This window comes from Ovis aries, chromosome 15 (assembly GCF_016772045.2).
Source record: "Ovis aries strain OAR_USU_Benz2616 breed Rambouillet chromosome 15, ARS-UI_Ramb_v3.0, whole genome shotgun sequence".
NCBI lineage: Eukaryota > Metazoa > Chordata > Mammalia > Artiodactyla > Bovidae > Ovis > Ovis aries.
Window position 1 is genome coordinate 33,277,416 of NC_056068.1, and position 21,501 is coordinate 33,298,916.

Consider the following 21,501-nt stretch of genomic DNA (forward strand, 5'->3'; position numbering starts at 1 on the left):
AAACTAGTTTGACCTAATAGTGATATACAATAATAGGTGTAACTTGTTTTTTGAATTATAGTCAGTAGCATAGAATGATGTATTCACAAGTCATTATTTATGTATGAAGTATGTGCAGGTCTTTCTGCCAGTACAGATTATATATTCCCTGATGGGCAGGAACTATGCTTTGTACTTTTTAAGATTTTTTGGGGAGGGATGTAGATCATTTTTTAAGTCTCCACTGAATTTGTTATAGTACTATTTTTGTTTTATGCTTTGGTTTTTTGCCCACAAGGCATGTGGTTCTTAGCTCACCAACCAGGGATCAAACCTGCACCTGCAGCATTGGAAGGTAAAGTCTTAACCACTGGACCAACAGCGAAGTCCCTGTACTTGTCTTTAAATCTTCTAGCCTAACATACTATCAGGGCTCAGTACATATATGGGAAACAAAATATGTCCATCTTCTGTCACCTCCAAACTTTATTCTCTTTACTGTGATTTGAAGTTTATGTGTGAGAAATGGTATTTCTAGGATAGTGGTTTGAAATCCTGGCTGGATTCAATTGGGTGGGGGGCGGTGGAGAGAATGTGATCCTCACTACCCAGACCAGTTTACATCTCTGGATGAGATCCTGAGCATCAGTGTTTTTTAAAAAGACCCTCAGTGGTTCTAACATGAAGCCAGGTTTGAACAGCATTGTTCCACACTAGAGCAGTGGTTCTCATCCTTGGCTTCACATTGCAATCACCTGGAAAATGACAAGTGTCTTGGTTCCTGAGCCTGCAGCAACTGAAATTCTAATTTCACTTTTCTAATTTCACAGTTCTAGTTCTAAATTCTAATGCTTCACTTTGGAAGCACTGTGGAGCTTCCAGCGCTTGCCAGGTGACCCTAGTATCTCAGCAAGACTGAGAGGCGATGATCTAGAGCAGGGATTCACAAATGTTAGGTGTATCACAATCATCTAGTTGTTGTTGTTCAGTTGCTCAACTGTGTCCAGCTCTTTGTGACCCCAGGGACTGCAGCATGCCAGGCTTCCCTGTCCTTCACTATTTCCCAGAGTTTGCTCAAACTCATGTCCACTGAGTTGGTGATGCCACCCAAACATCTCGTCCTCTGTCGTCCCCTTGTCCCCTTCTTGTCCTTCCTCTCCTCCTCTAGAATCCTCTAGAGAGCTTGTTAAAGCAGCTTGCGGGACCTAACCCAGGGATTTCTGACCCATTAGGGGTAGGTGGGGCCCAAGGGTTTGGATTTTTCTACATAGTTGCCGAGTCCACTATTCTGCTACCAAGCCCACACTTTAAGAACCACTGATCTTCTTTCCTTCAAACCTCAAGGTATTTATGAACCCCCGTAGGGCGAGTTTAAATATAGATTTTGATCCAGTAGGTCTAGAGTGAGATTCAAGAGTCTGCATTCCCATCGAACTCCCAGGCGATGCCAAGGGTGCTGGTCCCTGGATGACACAGAAAGAACATAAAGGGTTTTCCAGAAATCTACAGTAACAATTGTGTAAGCCCCTGCTCATTGGCCCTTGATGTTTGCAGTGGTGGAGGATGTGAGGTAAGAAGTTGGGGTGGCAGGTTTGGAGGCTGTTTTAGATTAAGCAGCATCTGTTTGGAAGGGTTTCTTTTTGGAAATCTGTTTGTCCCTATTCATTTCTTTGAAAGAGATTATAAACATCTTACAACTAGAGATATTGAAAGGATAAATGAACTCTGTTGTTTAGTGAATGAATAAATGTCAATTACCACTACACAGTCAAGAAAACCCATCATTTTGTTGCAAATCTCCATGCCCAGTGAATCAGACAGGATCTTAAGCAGTGCATTGTTATTTGGGAAGATTAGAAATTAAGTCTAAGAAGTTCACAACACAACATCCCAGTAAAAATGTCAACCCATTTAAAAAAAAAAAAAGGTTGAAAAGGTAATTATTAAGTTCACATAAGAAACAGGCAAGAATAATAATAACACAAGCTCTGGAAATTAAGAGTCATGAAAGATACGGCAAAAGCCATCACAATATTGTAAAGTAATTATATAATTAAAATAAACAAATTTTTTTAAAAGAGTCATGAAAGAATATAGCCCCACTAGATAACAGAGTATACTTAAATCCTCAATAATTAAACAATAAAGTTTTGTTTAATGCATTTACAGACACATAGAACAGAAAGTCTAGAATTAGGACCAAATTAGTGTGAGAATATATGATCTGACATAATTATTTGATAAAGGCAAGACCTCAAATCTGTGACGAAATGATGAGTTCTCCAAGAAGACAACTGGATAGACATTTGGGAAAAAATTAAGTTGTATACATACCCTATATCATATAACAAGATAAATCCCAAGTGGGTCAAATATTTAATTTTTAGAAATTAAACCACTGTATACATATGGCTGATTTATACTGCAGTACAGCAGAAACTAACACAGCATTGTAAAGAAAGTATACTCTAAAAAAAATTAAACCATAAAATACTAGCGGGAAAACAAGAAAATTCTCATATAACTTTGAAATTATTCAAAATCCAGAATCTGCAAAACATAGATTAATTTGACTACACTTCCCCCTTGAGCAACATGGGTTTGATCACACAGGTCCACTTACTTGTGGTTTTTTAAAAATAAAGAAATACTACAGTACTACACAATGTTTAGTTGGTTGAATTCAGAGCTACAGAACTGAAGATACGGAGGGCTGACTGTAAAGTTACACATGGCTTTTCAACTGTATGGAGGGTCAGTGCCCCTAACCCTCACTTTGTACAAGGGTAAACTGTGTATAAATATCAAAAGCTTCTGCAAGAAAGAAAAGCATAAGAAAATCAAGATACAAAGAACTAGAAAAATATGTCTAATTCATATGACAAAGTAATAGCTCTAATATGTAAAAAGCTCCTAGAAGTCAATAAGAGACCAATAGACAGTATCTTTTGTGAATATAAAAATTCACAAAATATAGGAATATATAGTTCACAGAAAAATTAGTACATGTGGCTATTAAACATATGAAAACATATCCAACTTTGGTCATTTAGGAGAAATGCAAATTAATACTATATTGGGATTCCATTTTTCATCTATAATTAAACCAATAAAATTCCCAATTTTTTATTAACCTCTGGGCAAAAAAAAGTACAATCAAGCTGGTGAGAGAATAAATTGAACTAACTAGTATGGAGGACAAGTCGCTAATATCCACTTAAAATACAAATACTACACACACTCCTGAGAAAGCAAAGCATAATGGCCAAGAATATAGGCTTTCAAGCCAGGTTGGGTAACACTGCCACCTGCTAGCTGTCTGACCTTGGGCAGGCTGGGCAGCCTCTCTATGCCGTAGTTTTCCTCATCTTTACAATGGAGATGATAATAGTACCTTCTTTCCTCAAAGGATTATTAAAAAGATTAAGTGAATTAATATATGGAGAGTGCTTAACTTGATGCCTGGCTTATAGTGAATGCTATATAAGTGTTAGTAATTATTATTTTTAAAATTTGACCCAACATCTTCCTCTCCCAGGACTGTATCCTTGTTATATGTGCGAAGTTTTGAAATAACCTTGTTCAAAATCATTCATTTCATCCTTATTTCTAATAGCAAAAGATTAGAAGGTACCCAGATGTCTATTATTTGGGAAATCTGTAATAAATTATGGTACATCCATATACCAGAGCATCCTATAGCTTAAAAAAAAAAAAAAGTTCCCCATGAACCATTATGGACAACCTCTCAGGATTTGTTGTTACTAAGACAGAAGTTAAAGTTGTAGGAAAGTGTATATAGTGCAAAAAAAGTGGGAGGAATAAAAATATATTTTTTTTCTTGATATGCTTTTAAAATAGTGAGAAAGAATACATAGGTGGTTAATTGTAGAGGATGGGGCAGAAAAAGAGTAGGAGCACAATTCTTCATTTCATGCCTTTACATATGTCTTACTTTTGAACCATGCTTACGTGTTTGCAATATCTAGTGTTTTGTGGGAACCCTGGTAACTTTATACTCCCTGATTGCTCAGGGTCACCTAAATTGCACTTCTGCTTGAAAATAATGGCTCAGAGTAGAACCACTGATTTTTTAAAGTTGATTTCTCCATGATCTTTTCACCATTTTTCATAGATCTGTTTATCTTACATTAAAATGCACTGGAAAAATCACCTTTAGAATGCATTGTGAGATCTCAGACACCTGATGTGCAAGGCAAGGAATTGATATAAAAACCAACACACACTAGAGGGCACCTAAGTATCACAGTCAGCCAATACTTAGCTAGTGAATATTCAGTGCTTGCTTTTATTCAAGACTTGTTTAGTAGCCAGAGGTATTTGTCTGAAACTCACTAGAATTAAGTCAATTTATGATCTACCGTTAAAGGAAATTGTCTCTTGAAAAGTGAGCTACCTTTCTATCTTGATTCTAAAGTGTGACTTTGAAGACTGATGAAGGTGAAATTTATTATGGGCTCAGAAAACAGCAGGAAGTGCTTTATACATGTTATTCTGTCTTTCCCTTGTAATTTCTTCAAGAAATTACAGATACTTTGCAGCGCGCATATAGAAAGGTTACTCCATTACCTATGGCCTTCAAAACAATATAAGGTCCTTACATAGAATCCACTACCCGTTCTGAGCATCAGCACATCTTTGAGGCTGTTGCTGAGGCAGCAGGTCACTGATCAAAACGTATCTTTATTGAGCACCAGCTGTATGCCAAGTAAGTGCTAGTGATATCACAGGAAATAAGAGATGTAGAGGCCAGTCTTCAGGAAACTTACATCCAATCGCCTGATGAGAAACATCTAACAAAATAATTTTGGATAGGGATCAATACCTCAAAGGATACTGAGTCAACTTTCTTTAATAAAAGTATAACTGGGATGTTTAACGAGGTGCTTAGGGAAGCTTTCACTTTCTGAAAAGATATGATTTGAGACGTGAATGGGTAAGAAAGAGAAGACTATGTAAGCCCTGGGCAAAGAGCTTTGGTTGGTCCCAGCCTTGGAAGGGGCTACACAATATAGTGGGAGAAGAGATGAAACCAAAGCAGAACACTGGTTTGGGAGTCAGACTATCACAGGTTAGATGCTGGCTCTTCAATGTACTAGGTCGTACCATTAACTAGATATTTGAGCAAGTGACTCTTTAAACCTTAGCTTCTTCATCTGTTATAGGGGGTTCATTTCTGCCTTGGAGGGCTATTGGAAGAATTTATACAAAGCTCCTGACACGTGGCAGACACTCAGTGTAGGGAAGCTGTTATTAAACGGGTCATTCCTTAAGTCATGAGAAAGGAATCCACCCTGAAAACAGGTCCCCCCAAACAGCTGGTTTTTTTCAGGCTACAGTGTCTGAAAATGAAAAGCATATGACTTCAGGTAGAGTAAGAACAAAATGTTACCAAAAGAATAACATCTGTAGACCCTAGCTTCCCAAGTGGCGCTAGTGGTAAAAGAACCCACCTGCCAATGCAGAGACCAGTGAGGGTTCTATCCCTGGGTCGGGAAGATCTCCTGGAGAAGGAAAAGGCAACCCACTCCAGTACTCTTGCCTGGAGAATCAGGTCAGAGGAGCCTGGCAAGCAACAGTCCACAGAATCACACAGAGTCAGACACGACTGAATGGACTTAGCACACACACAAGACTCCAGCAGGTCATTCTATGATGTGACTCCCAAAAGACTGTCCACTGACCAAGTTGTCTTCTGAAGGTCCCCTCATCAATCAAACACTGCCCCGGGGATTACAGGACCCTATAGTCTTGTACTCATTGGCAATATTTCTTTAAGCAGTTGCATTTGGCCTCAGTTAATGTTTCAAATATTTATTCTTGGTGACAAGGAACTTAGTGAATATTTGACGCTTTGGTCTCAAAGTGCAATTTCGTATCACAGCTTTTGCAAATCTAACTTCTCCACTGCAGTCGCAAGTGTTCTTCTTGGATACAAATCTGATCATATCAACCAGCTGCTTAATGAGGGTCCCTGTTAATTTCAAGAGAAGAGTCGAACCCTCAGAGTGGTACTCAAGGCCCCCTGTGACCTGGCCCCTTCTGCCAGTTTAGCCTCGTCCTTTGTCACTCCTCCTGCATCCTATGCTCCAGCCGTACTCTGGGAACTCACGGCTCCCTGAACCCAGCATTTCCCCTGGCCCTCTGTCCGGGCTGATGAATTACCCTTCCCTGTCCTGTTTCCTTGGGAAAATCTCACCCTCCATTTTGAGATTCAGCCCAAAGCCCTCTGCCTTTAAGACACTCTGAGTTCCTCACGCATCCTTGAACACCCACCATAAAACCCATGACACCACGCTGCACTATTTAATGTTTGTGTCTATATGTCTTTACGTGACTCTGAGCTCCTGAAGGCAAGGAATGGCTCATCTCTGAATTCCTAGAGCATGGCATACAGTAAGCATTTTCGACATCTTTTATGAAGGAATGTAATTTTTAACTACTTGAAGGGAGGTGGTTCAAGTTTTTATCACTCTCAAGTGAAAAAAATTTTCAGAACTGAGGAGTTCATGCTCCTGAGTTAAATAATAGAATTTGGCATTGAAAGACCAGATTTGAGCCCCATTATTATTAGAGCCAGTTATTACCTTTGGTAAATTAAGTCTTGAATGTTTACCTTCTTCTGCATATCCAGTTATTTAGATGGCCAAAAAATATGTTATATGTGAATGCTCTGCATAATCATATAGCCTTGTATAAACGTTACATTTATTACTGAATGTTTGATCTGAATTTAGTCTCTTATTGGACATGATTAATATCTAAGTGATATAATGCTCTCCTTTTCTGTGGTTTTAAATATCATGGTTTAAGAAACCTTTGGTTGTCTATAAAATTAAACTTCTTTTATTTAAATTATGATCATCTTTTTCTAATTATATTTGGTCAGAATCACAGAATGCTTTTTTATAGAATTCTTCCAGTTTGGTGGTGTTTTTGAGTCCCATGTCTCATAGTGACAAAAAAATATTCTTCTATAGAGTAGGTACTTTGTGTATGTTCATTGATAGATTTTTTTTTTTAATTTTGCCCTATGCAACCACAAGAGCACTTACTTATAACAGCATAATTTAAATTGAACTTTATGGTTTTTCAGTACAAGACATTTCTTAAGGCATCTTTCTTGTATGCGCTAGTCAGCACTTATTTGTCTGATCTATAGAGCGACACTTCATTAATGCAGCATTACTGAGGAGGGACCCGTGAAGAGACAACTTTCCTCATAACCGAAGCATGCCCTTTCAAAAACCAGAACTTTAACAGAATAAATCATGTCTAAGGATAACTTTGAGAAAACGTGTCTGGACTATTTGCAGGAATAGAGATGCAGACACAGAAAACAGGCATGTGCACACAGAAGGGGCAGGAGGGGGGTGGGAAGAGCTGAGAAAGCAGCGCTGACATATATACACTACCGTGTGTAACACGGCCAGCGCGTGGGGAGCTTGCTGCACAGCACAGGGGGCTCATCGAAGTACTCTGATGACCCAGAGGAGGGGAACGGGGTGGGGGGTTCAAGAGAGAGGAGGTATGTGCACACATATAGCTGACTCGCTTTGCTGTACAACAGAAATTGAAACAATAGTGTGAAGCAGTTGTCCTCCAATTAAAAAAACATAATGATAGTGTGCCTGGAGAATGTGATAATTCTGTGCTCTCTTACCCAGGCCACAGTGCCCCGTTCTGCAGTAAAGTCAAGAGCCATGGTGATGGGCACAATCCTTTGCCTCTTTACCAGATGCCACGTTTCTGTGGTCATTTTTGTCGCTGTCAGAGTACATGCTCTTTAGGAGCTTCTGGCCAAGCAGGAAGCAGACATGTAAACAGGACCAAGTGGTAACTGCTGTCCTAGAGACACATGCGGCCCCAAAAGAACCCAGAAAAAAAAATGCCCAGGTCTGTCTGGGGAAGTCAGAGGGGGCTTCATGGAAGAGGCAGTCATTGAACTGAGTCTTTAGGGAGAAGTAGAAGGTAACACGGAGAAGGCAATGGCACTCCACTCCAGTGCTCTTGCCTGGAAAGTCCCATGGACAGAGGAGCCTGGGAGGCTGCAGCCCATGGGGTCGCTAAGAGTCAGACACGACTGAGTGGCTTCACTTTCACTTTCATGCATTGGAGAAGGAAATGGCAACCCACTCCAGTGTTCTTGCCTGGAGAATCCCAGGGACGGGGGAGCCTGGTGGGCTGCCGTCTATGGGGTTGCACAGAGTCGGACATGACTGATGCTACTTAGCAGCAGCAGAAGGTAACAGGTGGAGGCGGGCAGCAAAGAGACCTCAGGCAAAGGGAGCACATGGGGTGCTAAGAGGGTGCGAGAGGACACTGCTAAGTGGAGACCTGCGAGTCTAGGAGGAACCACTATGGTCCTGGTCAGGATCTGGTAGCCAGTCAATCAAGTCAAGTGGTTAAAGCAGTATGACAAACGACGTTAAATATCTTACTTTCACTCTAAGTATATAAATATACATTAACTCACGAATTTTTTTTTCCACTAAGGGGACTGGCCTTCCTGTCAGTGCATATTCTGTGGACTGGAGTTTTGCGACATCTTTCTCACATCAGTTTGAAAGATCTATGGTTTCCACTTCCGATTTCTTGAAAGCAAAGTATTAATAAAAACTTAGCAAGTGCTGGGAAACAATCTAAGAACATAACCTTTCTAGATTTTTGTGACTGTGTCCTCTAGTCTCCTACACACACAGACACAGACCTCACCCAGTTGTGATATTGCCATTTGCTTGACTGGGTCATTCTAAATTATTCAACTCAGTTTTTGTGAAAACAACTCTCTGTTCACACTCAGATTTCTCCAAATTATCTGATCTTTAAATAAAATTCATAATTTGAACAACATATACAATAGCAATAAACAAGTAAAAGATTCTTGGTAAACATGTAACTCAACTAGTAGAAACAGACATATCAAGGCATAATATGAGTGTTTGCCTATGGGCTTAAGTTAGGCTATCTTAAGAAAGGACTGGAGAGTGTTACTTAGTCAAGTGAGTTAGTGAAGGAGGAGGCCTAGATCGTATTGTGGATGACTGGACTGTGAGGATGGAGGTCCATATTTAGGCTAGAGAAATGGGCATGGGCCTATCACATGGGCCCTTATGCGTCATTTTAAAGGAAGAACTCTCAGAATATGGTCCCTGATCAGCAGCATCAGGACCATTAGAACTGCAAACTGGGAACTCATAAGAAATGCAGCCCAGATCTCCCAAACTGGAAACATCGGGGTGAGGCCTTTCCATCAGTGTCTTTGTTTTGGTTTAGGGGCTGTTTTGGCTGCGCTGTGAGGTCCGTGAGATCTTAGTTCCCTGATCAGGGATCGAACTTGTACCCTGGCAGTGAAGGTACTGGGTTGTAACCACTGGACCACCAGGGAATTCCCTACATCTGTGTTTGTTTTTTTTTTTTTTTAAGGTTTATTTATTTGGCTGCATCAGGTCTTTGTTGTGGCAGGCTGGCTTAGATGCTCTGTATCATGTGGGGTCGTAGTTCCCTGACAAGGGATCAAACCCAAGTCCTCCGCTTTGCAAGGAAGATTCCTAACCACTGCACGACTAGGGAAGTCCCTACATCTGTGTTTTAACAAGCCCTCCAAGTGATTCTGACATGTGCTCAAGTTTTAGAACTACTGTGCTGAAGAGTTAGGCCTCTCCTTTATGCGACATGGAATCACCAAAGGGTTTTAGTCACGGAGCAGTTTGAATCCTCTGACCATCCAGAGGTCACACTTACACATCCTTAGCTGCGTTATAGGGAGTTCAGGTTGCTCATCAACCCTCGCTTACGTTTCATGCCACATTCCTAAAAATCTCTTTCACCTTCTTGAAAATGGTTGTTGGCTTCATTCATTTGCATACAATTATTAAGAGCTTCATATGTGCCAGGCTTTGTCCCAAGTGCTTGGAATATATCAGTGAACAAAACTGACAGAAATAAGGGCCAACTTCCTATTAGGAGGAGGCAGACAATAGACAAAATAGATCATCAGCGTATTAGCAGGTGATGTAAGTGGTGAGGAGAGAAAGGAAGCAGAGCAGGGACAGGGAACGCTGGGGGTGGGGGTTACCATTGTAGACAGGTCACGAAGGTAGGAGAGAAGAGCTTTCTTGGGAGAGGAAACAGCAAATGCAAAGGGCTGAAGAGAGGAAGGGCTAATGGGCCTAGAGCCAAGCCAGCAAGGGAAAGAACAGACATGGGATCCTAGCTTCTACCTTGTATCGCTGACAGTCCGCCACCTGGCTTTAATCGAAAACCACAAATCTAGGCAGAGAAACAATAGATTAGATGTGTTCTGATGTCAATGGAGCAACCAGTGACCAATGTAGATCAATCATCTCACTTAGTAATGTTTACTGAGCACGTATGTGCCAGGCACATCCAGAGTCACCACCCAGCTCATGGGAGTAGTGCCCCTGCAGCCCTACAGCCCGGCACAGAGTCCCTCCTTTTCCTGCCCTAGTGGGACTTAACATCTAGAGGCGAGACAAACATAACGACCAGGGTGAAACTCGTCACACACAGAAAAGGACAGAACACTAAGGCGGTGAGCTCAGGTACATCTGTTATAACCTCCTAGGGGTATCAGGGAAGGCTTCCTGGAGGAAGTTATATTTTGGCCAAGAGTAGACCAGTGAATGGGACTGATCAGAGTAGGTAAGGTGAAAAGTTACCATGCAAAGAATGGCGTGTGCATGGACCCAGAGCATGTGGCCCAACAACAGACCTGAAAACATACAGTCTAACGAGAGCAGGAGGAAGAGGCAGAAAACAAAGAGGAAGTAAAGAGCCTCTGATGAGGGTGAAAGAGGAGAATGAAAACGCTAGCTTAAAACTCAACATTCAAAAAACGAAGATCATGGTTCCATCACTTCATGGCAAATAGAAGGGAGAAAAGTGGAAGCAGTGACAAATTTTTATTTTCTTGGGCTCCAAAATCACTGCAGATGGTGACTGCAGCCATGAAATTAAAAGATGATTGCTCCTTGGAAAGAAAGCTATGACAAACATAGACAGCAAAGTCTGTATAGTTAAAGCTATGGTTTTTCCAGTAGTCATGTATGGATGTGAGAGTTGGACCATAAAGAAGGCTGAGCACTGAAGAATTGATGCTTTTGAACTGTGGTGCTGGAGAAGACTCCTGAGTGTCCCTTGGACAGCAAGGAGATCAAACCAGTCAATCCTAAAGGAAATCAATCCTTAATATTCATTGAAAGGACTGATCCTGAAACTGAAGCTCCAATACTCTGGCCACCTGATGCAAAGACCTGACTCATTGGAAAAGATCCTGATGCTGGGAAAGATTGAGGGCAGGAGGAGAAGAGGACGACCGAGGATGAGATGGTTGGATGGCATCACCAACTTGATAGACATGAGTTTGAGCAAACTCTGGGAGATAGTGAAGGACAGGGAAGCCTGGTGTGCTGCAGTCCACGGGGTCACAGAGTCGGACATGACTTAGTGACTAAACAACAGTGAAGGCAGGGAGGAGAGGCTGAGTGTAGAGGATGTGGGACCTTATAAACCTTTTAAAGGTTAAAGGCAAAGGAAGTGCACTGAAGGGTCTTTAAGTAGGTGACTGGCATAACTCATATAGGGTTGTAAAAAGCTCAAGAGTCTTATACAGAAATTGAATGTGAAAATAATATGTTCAGAGATCTCAGCGTCATTGGTTTCTGAGTAGATGCATGCTAAAAACATTATGAAGTGATCTATAGCAGCAGTCCCCAACCTTTTTGGCCGAGGGATTGGTTTCGTGGAAGACAATTTTTCCAGAGACCGAGGGTGGTAGATGATTTCAGGATGATTCAAGCATTACATTTATTGTGCACTTTATGTCTATTCTTATTACATCAGCTCCACCACAGATCCCGGAGGCTGGGGACTCCCTGTTCTATAGGATAGAGAAAGTGGCCAGTGGCAGAGCCAAAACATTTCAGGTGTTTTGTCTCTAAATAGCTGAATAATTATTACAGATGCCCAGATAATTCAAACTGCAAACAACTGTACTAAATACCCTTGTCGGAGCCCAACAGCCTGACGTCCCTGCCTCTTCTGCCAGCCACAGAAGAAGATATGTAATACAGGCAGCAGCAGTGCTGACTTTAGCAGGTCCAAACCGACACAGAGCAATATGGATTAGAAACAGGACAAGTTAACACTGCACATCACTCATCGGCCAAGTTTACACAGAGACGCACACTGAGTCCACTGATTATGCTCCTAAGCGAGGATTCAATAACAGATGTGCTGGAATGATGATAAGCAAACAGCAACTTTGGAAAAATAGGACCCTCTGGCTGATTTTAATCTGGATATATGCTTGTCACATATCATAAATACCATCAAGGAATGAGAATAACAGGGAACCTAATAAATTCACACGAGACTCTCCCACAACAACTAAACAGGAGGTTATTAATAGAATATAACGGAAAGTGGGGAAAAGGACCCAAACCTTCAGCGACTGCAGGACCTCACAGTGATACTGTATTTAAACATGTTTCAATGTGTATGTCTGTGGGTACACGCGGATCCACATAGGGCTCTTGGTAAAGCATCAACTTGTTTTGTGGTGCCGATTCCCTAAGAACCTGATGAGTTTCTTTGAGACAGAAGTAGCCAGCCCAATCTAGCTCAGCTGTACTCAATCTGAGTTGCTCTCCTACATACAAACCCTCACTTCAAAGCCAGGAACATAATGTACAATTTTTTAATGGCTCTAGACCCAGGCACTCAGGCGCTCTGCTCTGCGCCTTACCTCAGTGTAAACACCTAATCAAGATTGCCCGAGCTTCAACAATAGCAGCCAAATGCAATTCGAGAACCACAGGCCTTTGAAGTCCTCCCAGCAAAGGCCGGTTTTCTAGTCCGGGATAATGACATGGCATGATTGCTGTCTTTGTTGTATCTTTTCAGTAGAGAAGCAATTATAGGTCCCAATTTAACAGAATAGACATTACACAGCTTATGATGCTCAAAATGCAATTTCATTTGATCATTTTCTCGATTTGATTGGTATTAATAGAATGGCTCACCAAGGGGAAAAAAAAAGAAATAGCTAGCAGAGGTTGTGTCCCATTCCACTTTCAAAGAGATAATGTAGAAGTATGCTTTATCCACCCGGAGACTCACTGGGGGGCTTCACACACCGAGTTCTACCAAAACAGCCTGTGGATGGAAATACTGTACATCTTACATTATCTGGGGAAGGCAGTGTAGGACAATGTCTTTATATTTTTTCATCTATAAACTTTTTATCAGAGCTCCATTAAGGGTCCCCATGGTTGTTTATCAAATAATATCACCAGTGAAAAACCAAATTAATGAAGTCCCCTTTACAAAAGCTAGTGCATCAAATCTCCTCGTGGCAGATCTAGGAATAAACCCAGCTTCTCCCAGGCTCCAGCTTGTCCAAGACATTGCGTGTTTGAGATTGAAAACAGGATTATTTCCTCGCCTGCTTAAGCAGCCTATTTAGATTTTTTTTTTTTTTTCGTTTTCCCTGTCCTGACTGTCATTTCTCCTCCAGGACAGAGTTGATCTCTCTTTCAAATGAGTTATGTTTCTGTTTCACATCACGGCAGTAAGGGATTGAAGCCTTTCAGAAAATAATGACGAAAGTTGCAAAATCTTAATACTTTTATTGTCATCCCGGTTTCTGCAAACAGTGAAGGGCGGAGAGATGCAAACACGAGAAAGCTGCTCCTGACCTTGAGCTCTATTATAGTACTATAACTCCAAACTTCCCATCTCAGCGCAAGTTCAACTGTTGCATGGTATCATGAAGTTTTCCACTTGCAGAGTAGGTAATTACTCAAAACCTATTGATTACTTCCATTTGTAATTAAAAAAAAAAAAAAAACCTCCATGATCCAACAGTACATTGTGTTCCTGTATTAGCAGTGAGAATTCAAACATGAAAAAAGTTTGACTTTCATTTTTTTCCCTTTTTACAGATCAACCTTTTAAACATTGAAACTTTCACACTATTTGAGTTGGGCAGTTGTGATCAGGAGGCATTCAGATAGAGGGCTGCACCCCAAACAAACAAACAAAACACAAATTGTTTTTCTTGTGCCAGAGAAGCTACCTTGAATAAGGAGTGAGGTTATCATCACTGTCAAATGCTTTGTTGTTCAGTAGCTCAGTCATGTCTGACTCTGCGACCCCATGGACTGCAGCACACCAGGCTCCCCTGTCCTTCACCATCTCCCAGTGTTTGCTCAAACTCATGTCCATTGAGTCAATGATGCCTGCTTACTAGCTAGTATTTAACAAGTATTTTTGCCTTTCTGCACTGAATACTAGTCTGCATGCGTAAGTATGAAGTAAAAATCAGCCACACGGGGAGAATTTAAATGCAACTATGCAGATCCTAAACCCCAATGCACTTTCTGAAAGACAGATTGACTTAGTCTGTGTTGTTTCAAAGGGCAGAGGGATAGAAATTACAAACATATCACTGCTCTTATAAGGAACAGCCTAGTAGAATTTGGGCTTCCCTGGTGGCTTAGACAGTAAAGAATCTGCCTGCAATTTGGGAGACCCGGGTTCGACCCTTGGATTGAGACGATCCCCTGGAGAAGGAAATGGCTTCCCACTCCAGTGTTCTTACCTAGGGAATTCCATGGACAGGGGAGCCTGCCGGCCTACAGTCCATGGGGTGGCAAAGGACCAGACAGGACTAAGCAACTAACACTCATTCATAGCAGTTAGGTTTCTCGAAGATGGAAAAGAATCTTCATCATTAATGAAACAGAGATTCAGAGATCTAACACTTTATTACTCCAGCGGGTGATTGGAAGGACTGGATCTCCCACAGCAAGGGACTATTCACAAGCCACCTTACTCTGCCTTCCTCTATCCATCTATACGAATGCTGACAAGCAGATTCTCCTGCCTGGAGAAGGGGCATGTGATTAGGCAGTGAGGGGAGGAAGGTCAACCAGGGATGCACAGAAACACCAGAGGGTGTGCTGGATTATCTTCAGAATCTCTGCCACCTTTAAGATTGCGGAGCTTTAAGTCTGTTCTCTGAAATGCTACCCGGTGGCTAGAATTTCATATAGCGCAAAGACAACCTAATCTCTCGACTTAAAACAGGTAGGTAGGGGCTTTCCCTGGTGGCTCAGTGGTAAGGAATCTGCCTGCAATTCAAGAGCCACAGGAGACCTGGGTTCAGTCCCTGGGTCGGGAAGATCCCCTGGAAGAGGGCATGGCAACCCACTCCAGTGTTTTTTTTTTTTTTTCTTTTTATGGTTTTCCTTTTTATTTAATCAAAGACAGTGGATAAATACAAATATAGCTCAATTACTTCAGATCATTCTTCATATTGTATACACACAGGCCGATGAACATCATCTTAAAAGAAACCTGCAGTCAGCAATGAAATGCGTACAGCTTTTCTTTCCCTCACTCAAAAAAATTTAAAAACACACAAACTTAGAATTGCATCCCTGGTGGCTCAGATGGTAAAGCGTCTGCCTGCAATGTGGGAGACCTGAGTTAAATCCCTGGGTTGGGAAGATCCTCTGGAGAAGGAAATGGCAACCCACTCCAGTATTCCTGCCTGGAAAATTCCATGGATGGAGGAACCTGGTAGGCTACAGTCCATGGGATCTCAAAGAGTCAGACACAACTGAGCAACTTCACTAAAATTGTATCAACACACGCTCTCCTGTGACAAATGATCCAGATATAAATAGTATGTGCAAAGAAACTATATGCTAACATATGTATAACCTTTGTCTGTGAAAATCAGAAGCAGCCATAATGATTAATATATATTCAGTTACTGATAACTAGCTGTGCCCTAAAGGGCATTATCAAGACAGAAATTGTTCTGCAGAGAAAAGGTATACACAATGAGAAAATAAACTGCAAGATTAAAGCATGCATGTTTACTACTGGGAAAAATCACAGCCCTCCAAAATTTCTCCACGTTTCTTATAAAAGCCCTCTGCACTCAACTAAAATTAAAATGATCTTAAAAGGATAATACTCGCAGAGTTTACTTAAGTCTTTTCAGCCACAGAAACTGCATTGGAAATAAATGTTCAGAGTAATTTTCAAAACAAAAACAAAAATCTATTCTTTGATGACATTCATGATTAAAGGTCTATGCAAGATACATTGCTTTACGTTCCCAAGGACTACGGGTAAAAAACCTCATCAGTTTTTAGTTTGCAGATAACCAAAGGATTTTGTATTCCAGCAGTTCAAATCTTCTGGATCTTTTCACCAACAACTACTGGATTTTCCTTTCTGATTTTCTCAGCAGCCATCAGTCTTGTAATTTTAAGAGCAGTTGTGTACATCTGAGTAATGGTGTACACTGCAGTAAACATTTCCACACTGGCATTCAAACCCAGTAAGTCCCACTTTCTTCCTGCACATGAAACAGAGATTCTCTTTCTGTTTTGGCTTTTCAAGAGACTTGGTTTTGCTCTTCAGACGGCTGCTATGCCGTTTCTGATACTGAAGTTTGCAGGTCTTCTCTTTCCGGTATTGCTTTGTCCATAAATGTACTGTCCACTTGGGGAAGACACTACAGATTCTGATAAAAGTGACTGATGTGATACAGGGCTCGGTTACATAGACAAAGATGTAGAGTCTAGCACTGACTGAGCTTCTGGGACACTGCCATCTGTGCTCTGGGCTGGTAAAGACTCAGACAGACTAGTGACAGAAGGTACAGGGGGGCTTATTCTACCTTCACTATTCTGAACTACTATTTGAAAATGTTCTTTATTGCACACTGAACACATGCCATTCGTACCAGGGTTTCCATAAAACCTGCAGCCAGCAGAACAAAGCGCAGGCACTTGGCTGTGATTAGTTTCTTAAGCCACGTTCCCCTATTGTGCACCTGGTGACGGCTCGGTCTGCGTGACACGCTGCCCACTGCCACCAATAGCCACCGATGAATGGAGACAGGTGAGGCCACCGAAACCTGCTTGCTCCAGGCCCACTGCCACTGGCCCTCCCCACTCCAGTGCTCTTGCCTGGAGAATTCCATGGACAGAGGAGCCTAGTGGGCTACAGTCCATAGGGTGGCAGAAGAGTAGGACATGACTTGGCGACTAAACAATAACAACAAAATTTGACTCCAAAACACCAATTCTCACATCATCCCTGCAAGAGAAACCATTGTTTATTCCTACTTAATCCGGGTACCCAAGGTACCTGAGATGAATGGTTAAAATGAACCATAGGTACAACGTAACTCTGCAGGACCTCTTTCTAGAGTACAGACTAAAATGAACCCAGTTAACATGCTGTCTATGTTTTACCCCTGCAGATCTCCTACCCCAGCAGAGTAACTGACAAGACGTCTATTCAGAATGCCAGAGAGACTGGAAATGTCGCTCTAGACCCTGAAGACAAATGGCATCAAAGAGCCCAACAGCTAAAGGTCACTTGCTAGATTGAATTTTAAGTGTGTTTCAAGAGTTACTGCTGGATCTAAGTGATGGTCTGTGGCTGACATCTTATCACTTAAGGGTTTATTCTTATGTCTGAGAATAGTTACCCACTTTCTGATGGGTAAGAAGACTTCTGCCCAGATGGGCCATTACTTGCTCAGCCAGCCAGCCCTCCCCACTTTCCCAAAGTTCTCTTTCCTAGAGGAAAATCATTACATCACTCTGCAGATATTCAGAGGAATGGCCTGGAAACAACACAGGCAGGTCCAAAACACTATCCAATCCCATACTGTTCCCAAGTCTGTTTCCTGGGGACTTCCCTGGCGGTCTAGTGATTAAGACTCCATGCTTCCATTGCAGGGGCCTGGGTTTGATCCCTGATCAGGAAATAAGGTCCCGCATGCCACACAGCATGGCAAGATTTAAAAAAAAAAAAAAGGTCTATTTCCTTTTGGAATTATCAGTCACACAGTATCCCTATGTGATGGTGGGGGGCACAGTCCTTAAAAATGGATGGGAAACCCCAGAGCCTCAATAAACCCTCACTGGCATAACATGAAAGCCTATTACCTAATAATTTAGCATGATGACATCCCTTTGGGGGCCATGGGTTTACTACTTTGAAATCATAATGTTGTTTCAGGGAAGATTTTCACGAAACTGTCCTCACTGACTGTTTTTCTAGAAGAATCCAGAAAAGGTCTAGCAGCTGATTTCTTCTTGAACCAGTATATAGCGTTATGTGTAGTAGTGATTCTTGACTTCCCTGGTAGCTCAGACAGTAAAGAAGCCACCTACAATGCAGGAGAGCCCAGTTCGACCCCTGGGTTGGGAAGATCCCCTGGAGAAGGGAATGGCAACCCACTCTAGTATTCTTGCCTGGGAAACCTGATGGACAGAGGAGCCTGGCAGGTTACAGTCCACAGGGTTGCAAAGAGTCAGACACGACTAAGCAACAAACACTTTCAGAAGGAGAAGCCCTTTGAAATCACCCAACCTACAGAGCCTGTTGACATCATTAGTTAGAACTATGTTCAATGGAAAAGCAATAATAAGAATCAAGCTCATTCCAGGGACTTCCCTGGTGATACAGTGGTTAAGACTCTGTGCTTTCAATGCAGGGGACATGGGTTTAATCCCTGGTCAGGGAACTATGATCCCACGTGTTAGGTAATGCAGGGGTGGCGGGGCAGGGGGTGGGGGGTGGAGAACAAGAAAAAAGCTCATTCCAGTTTCAGAAACATGAGAGAAGAGGGACAGCTCAAATCATCTTTTTTTTTTTTCCCCCCACCACAGTGGCCTCCAGGCTACTTTCAGAGTTGCAGAAAAAGAAATGAACTACAAGGGCCATCCCAGCTGCAAAAGGCTATGAATCTAAGATTCTTTATCTCTAGTTAACTTAAATTACTATGGGAAACACACTTGAAGCATGTAAGAGTCTCACAGCCTCTAGTTTTCACACCTGTCACTATGAAAAATCATAGGCATCTCAGCCAATGGTAAAAGAATCAGGTAAAACTGGGATGCTTGATGCATGGCATGGCCCTAGGCAGAGGCAAGAAAAAACTTTGTAAAGAAAAAATCAGAAGAAGGCTGTTTCATCTGAGTGTCCTGGACTCACTTGGTTCTAACCCACTCCTGAGTGAAGACGGTAAGAAGCAAAACAGCTAAAGATTGTTGGACCTAGAAAGATGGCTACACAGAGCAGCCCAAGGAATGTTTCCCTTTATTCAGAAAGGATTTCCTAGCTGCCCGCTGCACCCAGCACACTGACTGGATACTCAATGTGCAAACCTCCAGGCTGCCTTCCTTATTTTTCACCCTTTGGCCCCACGGCGTATGGGATCTTAGTACCTCGACAAGGGACTGGACCCATGCCCCGTGAATTGAAACTGCAGTGTCCTAACCACTGGACTGCCAGGAAGGTCCCCAGGATGCCTTTCTTTCTTCTCCTCAATTACCCAGCTCCATTGCCTTTGCTCTGGTTCCCCTCCTCCTCCTGCCTCTCCCAACGCATCCTGTCATGCGTGTGGTCAGGACCACTCCTCCAGGGCTTACCCTGTTTGACCTTTGTCCCATTAGCTGCTGTGTTTCTTTTGTACCAGCTACTCTCTAAGTTCCTTGATAATTCCCATAATTTTGTATGAATTTTTCTCTCCACTTCCTAAGACACTGCTTTGCCCAAAGCTGATGCTCAGTATTTAATGGTGTACTCAACCACTCAGTCGTGTATCACTCTTTGCCAGCCTGTGGATTGTAGCCCACCAGGCTCCCCTGTCCATGGCATTTTCCAGGCAAGAATACCGGAGTGGGTTGCCATTTCCTTCTCCAGGGAATCTTTCTGACTCAGTAATCAAACCCACGTTGCTTGTGTCTCCTGCATTGGCAGGTGGATTTCTTACCACTGTGCCACCCAGGAAGCCCAGTGATGGATTAGAAAACCATTTATAGGTCATTTAGTGAATCTTAAGTGAAAATGGGCCTCATCTGAAATCTTGTTCTTAAAAGGTGACTTTCAAAGAATCTACACATCCTTAGTAAACATACTCTAACCATGAGTAACTCTTACTAACATAGAGATACCTCTATGTGAAATCAAAATAATTCAGACAATAAATAATTATTGAATGCCTACTATGTTCCAACCACCAGCTTTTAGGTGTCTGGCCCCAAAGACATGGACTTTTAAAAACTCTTCAGAAAAAAAAATAGAAATAAAACTTAACAAAAGACCCTTTTAAAAATGGTTCCTACCCTTAAGGACCTCAAAACAGTTATGTAGTCATCAGAATGCAGTGACATGAAAGTCGGCATAAAATGCCGTGTAACTAAAAGAGCACCTAATTCTGCCCTAAAAAGATGGGAAAAGCCTCTGGAAAAGGCAGGGCATCTAAGCTGACCCTGGAAGGATGAGTCAAAACATGCCAAGCAGACACACATGAGAGCAGAGGGATGAAAGTGGGGGGAGTCTAGTCTGCCCTGAGAGTTTTGCTGGAGTTCAGTGACTAAAGGGGAAAGTATGAGGAGGGGACAGAGGTTGGGCAGGCTAGCTGGGGGCCAGGAAAGGCTCTCTATGTCAATTAAAAGAGTTTTGGCAACTAAACACTTGTGCCGCAACTACTGAGCCTGTGCTCCTGAGCCCGGGAGCTGCAGCTACTGAGCCTGTGCTCCTGAGCCCGGGAGCTGCAGCTACTGAGCCTGTGCTCCTGAGCCCGGGAGCTGCAGCTACTGAGCCTGTGCTTCTCAGCAAGAGAAGCCACCACAATGAGAAGCCTGCATACCTGTGCCACGAAAAGGGAGAAATGTATCCAGCTCATTGATGCAAGTCTCAAATGATTCAGACCAACTAAGTGATGATGGGACCAGCAATAACAGTTTCAATGACAGAATGTATATTTGTGCGTCTGTCTACACATGGACAGTGAGCGATCTACAGAGAGAGAGAATGATGAAACGTGGCAAAATGTTAAAAAGTGAATCAGTGAGGATATCTGGGAGTTCTCTGTGTTATTCTTGCCATTTTTTTTTCTGTAAGTTTGAAATAATAGTGTAAGTGTGAAAAACAGGAAGTTAAAGAAAGTGGTACTGTAGGATTTAGCAACTAAGAGGTGGTTGGTGGCCTGAGCAGAGCAGTTTCACTGGGGCGGTGAGAGTAAGGGTTCACCTGCAGAGTACAGGGGTCAGGATGAGAGCGGGGAAGATGAAGACCAACCTGCCTTTTAAGATGCTTGGCGATGGATTACAAGATGAGATGTTTGGGGATTTTTTGTTTGTTTTTTAATTTTTACTGGAGTAGTTGCTTTTTTTAGTATATAGTATAGACAACTTTGCTGACGAAGGTCTGTATAGTCAAAGCTCTGGCATTTCCAATAGTCATGTACAGATGTGAGACTTGGACCATAATGAAGGCTTAGTGCCGAAGAGTTGATTCTTTTGAATTGTGGTGCTGGAGAAGACTCTTGAGAGTCCCTTGGACTGCAAGATCAAACCAGTCAATCCTAAAAGAATCAACCCTGAATATTCATTGGTAGGACTGATGCTGAAGCTCCAGTACTCTGGCCACCTG

At 42.2% G+C, this 21,501-nt stretch overlaps 1 protein-coding gene and 1 pseudogene across 1 annotated transcript in view; one reads left to right on the forward strand and one right to left on the reverse strand.

The window, feature by feature from the left end:
* The window catches only part of JHY (junctional cadherin complex regulator), an 80,113-nt gene that overhangs the window by 27,207 nt on the left and 31,405 nt on the right, over nt 1-21,501 (forward strand). Inside the window, exon 4 of the mRNA XM_027979338.3 lies at nt 17,312-17,425. Within this exon, the coding sequence (XP_027835139.1) occupies nt 17,312-17,425 (114 nt within the window). The remainder of the gene's footprint in view (nt 1-17,311; nt 17,426-21,501) is intronic.
* Nucleotides 16,230-17,223, reverse strand: LOC114118347 (AN1-type zinc finger protein 6-like; annotated as a pseudogene).